The following is a 7600-nucleotide window of genomic DNA, read 5'->3' on the forward strand; positions in this document are numbered from 1 at the left end:
TGTGAGAGCAGCACCCGCTTCACTAATGATCGCGAGGACTGGGCGCAGGAACGCAGTGGCGAGCGTCCGGCTGCGCACGGGACTCAGTGCTGCGGAGACTTGGGGAGACGCAGAGCGCAGGCAGGAGCCACTGTCCAGGGAAAGGAAGTTACAGCACGTGGTGAGCGAGCGCCTTGCAGAGCTACATCTCACGCTGCATCTAGAAGAGCCATTCCCTTCGCGGGTTATCTCACTCGTCGGGCCCATCTCTAATCACACTCAGCAGAAGATGGACGCACAGCCGGAGGGGCTGCGTCCAGGCGCCTGGGCTGCAGGAGTGGCTGGAAGCAGCCCTGGCAGTCACCTCCCTGTAGATCAGTGGTTCTCAACCTTCCTAATGCCACGACCCTCTAATACAGTTCCTCATGTTGTGGTGACCCCCAATTTCATTGTTACAAATTGAACATAATTAAAGCATAGTGATTAATCACAAAAACAATATGTAATTACATACGTGTTTTCCGATGGTCTTAGGCGACCCCTGTGAAAGGGTCGTTGGACCCCCAAAGGGGTCGCAACCCACAGGTTGAGAACCACTGCTGTAGGTGTTTGCAGGCATTTGCCTTGGCCTCCCACTGTTTAAAGTGCTAACCCTGTGAAAACGCTGTGTCCCTAGCGCTGCAGCCCTGCGCCGGCTGCACAGGATGAGGGAGACCCTTCCGGGAGTTCTGTCTGTGAGATCGCGGCACCTCCCACACCTGACACGGAAAGGACTTGCCTGCGTGAGGCTTTGCGTCGGGGACACTGGGCCGTGGAGTCCTTGGCAGCGTCCCCGCAGCCCTGGGTGGTGGCCCTGGACAATCCGTAATGACTCTCAGGGTCTCTGCTGAAAGCCTGCGCCACGTGCCACAGAGTAACTCACTGACAGGACATGACCAGGCCACAGCGACTGTGCAGCGGCTCCCTCGACCCGAGAGGGGATCCGAGCCCATTTTCTGGTACCGGAACGGCTGCATGTACACGTCCCGTCCAGAGTCTGGTAATTGCAACAACGAGGCCGGCCGAGGGCGCGCCCGGTGACCCTGGACAAGCTGCTTTACCTGTGAGCAAGTTCAGCCTGATCACCAGAAAGCTTGGGTTTGTGAGAACCTGCGTTTGGGAGTAAGAATGCTGCTGCCCGTGGACCACTCTGAGTCAGACGACGAGGAAGAATGAAAACTGTTGTGCATGCCCTAACCGGTTTGGCTCAGCAGATAGAGCGTCGGCCTGCGGACTGAAAGGTCCCAGGTTCGATTCTGGTCAAGGGCATGTACCTTGGTTGCAGGCACATCCCCAGTCGGGAGTGTGCAGGAGGCAGCTGATCGATGTTTCTCTCATCGATGTTTCTAACTCTCTATCCCTCTCCCTTCCTCTCTGTAAAGAATCAATAAAATATATTTTTTAAAAAAAGAAAAAGAAAACTGTTGTGCAGGGCGCTGCCCACAGGGCTCATTCGTTGAAGCGTCGTCCTGTGCACCGAAAGGGTGGCGGTTTGCTTCCCAGTCGGGGCACAGGCCTAGGTTTCACATGCAAGCCCTGGTTGCGATGCATTCGGGAAGCAACTGATTAATGTTTCTCCCTCTCCCTCTCCCTCTCCCTCTCCCTCTTCTTCTCTTACCTTCCCTCCCTCCCTTTCACCCTTCCTTCCTCCCTCTCCTTCCCTCCCTTCCTCTCTCTCTAAAATCAATAAATGAATAAATAATTGTGGGCGGGTCCTTTCCTGGCCCTCAGCGACTCACAATCTGTGTCCATCTCTGAGACATTTGTCTACAGGTGCCTACAGGGACCACGTGGGCTCCTGCCGTTGTGACGTGGGGTTTCCTCTCTGAACATCCAGGGAGGTCACCGCTCCACGGGCCTTTTCCTGTCACAGCCCTTTTACTACCTGAAGTTCTGGTGCCTTCATTACCAACTCCAGGGCACACAGGTGTCCCCCAAAAATGTATACACACCCTTTGAATAATGGGTAAGGCCGAGTGTATTAAGATACATCTCATTTCCACATTGAGTGACCAGCCCTTAAAGCAGGTGTACAGTTTTGGGGGGCACCCTGTACTTTGGGGGGGAAACCCAGCGAAGTCATTGTCAAGATCAGGTGCGTGATCCGAAGTGTGTAAGGCGGCCCTAACCTTTGGCCAGAGCTGCAGTGGGAACCTGCCCCCCTTGTCTGCCCGGAGCACTGACCTGCCGCTTCCTGTCCCCCAGGATGGCGCCCCTGCCCCTGTGGCTGCTGTGGCTGCTGCTCCCGCTCGGCCCGCGGGCCCAGAAGCTGCCCACGCGCAACGAGGAGCTCTTCCAGATGCAGGTCCGCGACAAGGCCTTCTTCCACGACTCCTCGGTGCTCCCGGACGGAGCTGAGATCAGCAGCTACCTCTTCCGAGACACGCCTAAGAGGTACCCCCTGACACCTTCCCTCTCCGCAGGCTCATCGGGGTGTCAGCCAACATGCTGTGCCCGGGCGCTTTGTGGTTAACCTCGGGTGGCCTGGCCCGTGTCTGCTCAGCAGGAAAAATGGGGAGCCGCTGCCCATCCTCTGTGGGGGCTTCCGTTCCTACACACGGTGACCCTTTGGGTGGAGGGCGATTTCTGCATTTCTTACCTTTGGAGTGATTGCTTTCTTTCCTTCAGGACAGAGGGAAATTTCTAAGGAGGGCTCTCTAGGATTGAAATGAGATTCATGAACACACATGATTCTTCAAAGGTGTGCAGTTAGCCTTAGAAGGATAACATCACTTTGACCAATATCATCAGATTTTGAAAGCATCAAACCCAACAGTGATAAAAATGGACCCTGTTCATTTACCTTCATGCCAGCCTCATCAAACTGGGCTCACGCAGTGCTTCTAAACATTCTGACCTTTAAAAATGACATGTCTCTCTATATAAAAGCCTAACAACCTGTCAACCAGTCACTATGACATGCACTGACCACCAGGGGGCAGATGCTTAATGCAGGAGCTGCCCCCTGGTGGTCAGTGCACTCCCACAGCCAACCTCTCACGGCCCCTCCCCCCAGCTATCCTGCCCCCTGATAGGCCTTGATCACCTGCCAGGCCGAGGGACCCCACCGGTGCATGATTTTGTGCACCGGGCCTCTAGTATGTTACATAATTAAGTATGTATGTGTATGTCCTTCATTAAGCTAGTTATATGTAAAGTTAGTTACTTTTCGGTACCTCAAACCCCTCTCAGCCATATTTCAGGAAAGTTTCTCCTTTTAGCCGGGGCACTAGGGCATTCTGAAGGGAAAGACTGTCTCACCACCAGTGACCCCTTGTCCAGAGATTGAAGTGCAGCAGATCATTGGGTCATCTTTCTCTTGTCACTTCAGTTTTGATTGACAGTGACAATGGGAGGTGCTCCCTCCCACCGTGGCCCACATGGCATGTCACCCTCTGGTCCGAGAATGGTAGCAGGGGATTGGTTTTCCGATGTTGACGGACGCGGCCTATGGCTTGGGCATCATTTCAGCGCTGCCTGAATGACATCATTTGTTTGAATGGATGTAATAGATTAGGAGCTGACCCATCAGTAAAATAAAAATAACCACCATCCCTTTTAATGACATCCTCAAGAGTGAAGGCCCCAAATGCAAGGACGACGACATTGCAGAGACAAGATGTCCTTCCATTTACCAGGCTCAGGCTGTGAAACAGGACAGGGCGTGGGAAACATCTAGTCGCTCAGCTGAAGTATTTTCAGATGAATTCTTCTTTTTTTAAATATGTTTTATTGATTTTTTACAGAGAGGAAGGGCGAGGAAGGATAGAGAGTTAGAAACATCGATGAGAGAGAGAAGCATCAATCAGCTGCCTCCTGGACACCTCCTACTGGTACTGGGGATGTGCCCGCAACCAAGGTACATGCCCATGACTGGAATCGAACCTGGGACCCTTCAGTCTGCAGGCTGACGCTCCATCCACTGAGCCAAACCAGTTAGGGCTCAGCTGAATTCTTGCCGGACACGTTTGCTTTTCGAGTTATTTTGTCTCTTAAAATCTTTGAGTGAGTCAGAATTTTTCTTTAAAAGTGATTTTGATTTCCCAAGTGCACCAGTGCCCTGCTCTGTGGTGTTCTTTATTTTTTTTAAAAATATATATTTGTATTGATTTCACAGAGGAAGGGGGAGTGAGAGAGCTAGAAACATCAGTGATGAGAGAGAATCATTGGTCGGCTTCCTCCTGCATGCCACCTACTGGGGATTGAGCCTACATCCCAGGCTTGTGCCCTGACCGGGAATTGACCTCCTGGTTCATAGGTCGACGCTCAACCACTGAGCCACACCGGTCGGGCTGTGGCTTTTACTCTAAATGAAAGGAGACACACTCTTGGGGGGTTAGAGCAGGGGGAGTGGCATGTGCTTATGGGTGTTCAAGGATCACTGCCCCTGGAAGGGGGTAAATGAGTAGGGGCTCCAGGGGGCAAAAAGGACCAGTAGAAGGTGACCACAGGGCTCAGGCAAGGAGGGCGGCTGGGGTGGGAGGGTGGCATGGAAGGTGCAGCAGAGTGATGGCTCAGGGACATTGTAAAGGCAGAGCCAGCGGTGTTCCGGGTCAGTTACATGGAGGGAGAGGAAGAAGGAGCAAAAACAATCCTACTCTGTCCTGAGTGACTGGGAGGTCGGGGTCACTCGTGAGCAGGGACAGACACGGAGGAGCTCACTGGGGTGAGAATCAGAAGTTTGGATTCGACACCTTAAGTTTACGCTCCCCGTGAAATCTCAGTGAAGATGGCAGGAGATAGCTGTACCTCAAATTGAGGTCGGAGTTCAGGCTGAGAGTTGAGATTTCGAATGGTTCACGTAGAAGAGGAGAAACCAGGAGCCCAGTGCGGTCACACAGGAGTGCGCACAGATAGAGGGGTGTGCACAGATAGAGGGGTGAGCATAGACAGAGGGGGTGTGCACAGATAGAGGGGTGTGCACAGATAGAGAGGTGAGCACAGATAGAGGGGTGAGCACAGGTAGAGGGGTGTGCACAGGTGGAGGGGCAAAAAGGACCAGTCGAAGGCGATCACAGTGCTCAGGCGAGGAGGGTGGTTGGGGTGGGAGGGTGGCATGGAAGGTGCAGCAGAGTGACGGCTCGGGGACATTGTAAAGGCAGAGCCAGCGGTGTTCCAGGTCAGTTACATGGAGGGAGAGGAAGAAGGAGCAAGAATGATCCTACTCTATCCCGAGTGACTGGGAGGTCTGAGGTCACTCGTGAGCAGGGACAGACCGCACGAGGAGCTCGCTGGGGTGAGAATCAGAAGTTTGGATTTGACACCTTAAGTTTACACTCCGAGTGAAATCTCAGTGAAGATGGCAGGAGATAGCTGTACCTCAAATTGAGGTCAGAGTTCAGGCTGACAGTTGAGATTTGGGAATGGTTCACGTAGAAGAGGAGAAACCATGAGCCCAGTGCTGTCACACAGGAGTGAACACAGATAGAGGGGTGAGCACAGGTAGAGGGGGTGAGCACAGATAGCGGGGTGAGCACAGGTAGAGGGGTGAGCACAGGTAGAGGGGTGTGCACAGGTGGAGGGGTGAGCACAGGTAGAGGGGTGTGCACAGGTAGAGGGGTGAGCACAGGCAGAGGGGTGAGCACAGGCAGAGGGGTGAGCACAGATAGAAGGGTGAGCACAGATAGAGGGGTTGCGCACAGGTAAAGGGGGTGTGCACAGGTGGAGGGCAGGGGTGCAGGCACAGGCCCTGTCTGTCCCTGGGTGACCAAGGGCTTGGAAGGTGAGAGGGAACCACAGAGGAGAGGGACGGAGTAGAAGACCATGGTGGTCCCTTTGGAGAGGGTGTTGGGTGGCGATGGGAGAACACAAGGGAGGAGGCCCGGGAGGTGCGGGCGCAGGCGCAGGAGGGAACCCCTAGGTAGGCTGTGCGCGGGCAGCGAGCAGCTCTGGGCTTGCTGAGCTGGAGGACCGGCTCCTCAGGTGCGGCTCCCGGCTCTGAAACGATGAGTGAAACCATCCGGGCCACTCAGAGCAGGAACGTGCGGCCCTGTCACAGCCGGGCCGTGTGTCCATCCTCCTTGAAAAGTCACTGGAGGCTTCGTAAAAAAATCAGGGGAAGCAGAGAGCAGGATGATCTGATTTTTTAAAATTTGTCTTAACATCACTAGGTTATTTCATTCCAGCAGGAAGTCTTAGTGGCAGAGAATGAGTCTTTCCACTGATTGAAACTTTGATCTTTACTTTTAAAATCTCAAGTGGGATTAGGTACCTTTATGCAAAAGCTGTGGCCGCTAGCACCGTGGATCTGGGTTGCTGATGTGAGAAGCGAGCAGAGCACCTCGTAGAGACCAGCAGGCCTTTCAGAGACGCCGCTGGGCGAGGGAGCGTTTGACACAGCGGGTGACTGTCAGGGTGCCCTCGGGGTCCCTTACAGGCCTGTTGCCAGCGTATGGAAGACACAGTGCCTGCTGGTCAGCGCCTGCGGGTTCCTCGGCTGTGCCTGATTGGAATGGCGGGGCCCAGGCTAAAGAGCACCCCAAAGAGCTAAGTGTTGGTTCTTCACTCAAGGTGCACCCACATTACACGTTTAGCTCAGCGTCTTTTCATTCTTCCACGCGGTGCTGCTGGTAAAACTGGTTGCAGATTTGGCGGGTGGACGCCGCGGTTCGTGGGAGAGTCCCGCGATCGAGTCACATGGCCGGTTCCAGTCCCTGTGAAATGCGTGGAATCAGCCTGTGGTTTTCTGTGAGCCCGGCTGGGGCGTCTGATTGATGGCCCCTCGCCCGCAGGTACTTCTTTGTGGTGGAAGAGGACAACACCCCGCTGTCCGTGACCGTGACCCCCTGCGACACCCCCCTGGAGTGGCGGCTGAGTCTGCAGGAGCTGCCGGAGGAGGCCAGCGGGCAGGGCTCAGGTGAGCAGTGGGCAGGGCTCAGGGGAGCAGCGGGAGGGGGGGGTGCTCAGGGGAGCAGCAGGGGATAGGGCTCAGGGTAGCAGTGGGCGGGGCTCAGGGGAGCAGCGGGGAGGGCTCAGGGGAGCAGGGGGCGCTGAGGGGAGCAGCGGGGAGGGCTCAGGGGAGCAGGCCCAGGCCCCGCATGGTGGCTGCAGCAAGAAACAGCCTCCCCTCCTGGTGCTGCAAAAAGTCAGCGGGGACGCAGGGGACTCTAGAGATTCTCCACGGAGATGAGGGAAGCAGGGGTGGCACCAGGGGACAGGGTGGCCCCAGGTGATGAGGGTGGCACTGGATGATGGTGGCACTGGAGGATAGGGTGGCACCAGAAGATGGCTGCACCCGCATGGCTGTGGGTTCGGTCCCGCCTGAGCGTGGAGTCACACTGAGGTAAAGAGAATGCGCTGGGCGCTCAGCGGGTCTGAGCCTCACCTGGGGCCTGGGCGTTGGGACTCACCTCCCCAATGATGGACGCGCAGCCGAAGTCGCAGACCCCTGTCTCTGGGGCTTAAAGGAAGGCAATGTGGAGAGGAGCAAAGGGCGTCCAGCACCTGAGCCCAGGGCCAGAGGAAGTCGCAGGAGGCGTGGGGTCAGCAGTGGAAGGAGGTGCTGGTGATGGTGACAGAAAGGAGCTCAGACACGAGGACATGAGAAGAGACGGCCCGGGGCCCACAAGGGTGCTGCGGGGAG

At 55.5% G+C, this 7600-nt stretch overlaps 1 protein-coding gene across 1 annotated transcript in view; it reads left to right on the top strand.

Moving 5' to 3' along the window:
- Positions 1-2224: 2224 nt before the first annotated feature.
- NDNF (neuron-derived neurotrophic factor) overlaps positions 2225-7600 on the top strand; it is a 9263-nt gene continuing 3887 nt past the window's right edge. Inside the window, exons 1-2 of the mRNA XM_014541051.1 lie at positions 2225-2412; positions 6750-6874. Coding sequence (XP_014396537.1) covers positions 2225-2412; positions 6750-6874 — 313 coding nt within the window. The remainder of the gene's footprint in view (positions 2413-6749; positions 6875-7600) is intronic.

Source organism: Myotis brandtii, unplaced genomic scaffold (assembly GCF_000412655.1).
Source record: "Myotis brandtii unplaced genomic scaffold, ASM41265v1 scaffold2591, whole genome shotgun sequence".
NCBI lineage: Eukaryota > Metazoa > Chordata > Mammalia > Chiroptera > Vespertilionidae > Myotis > Myotis brandtii.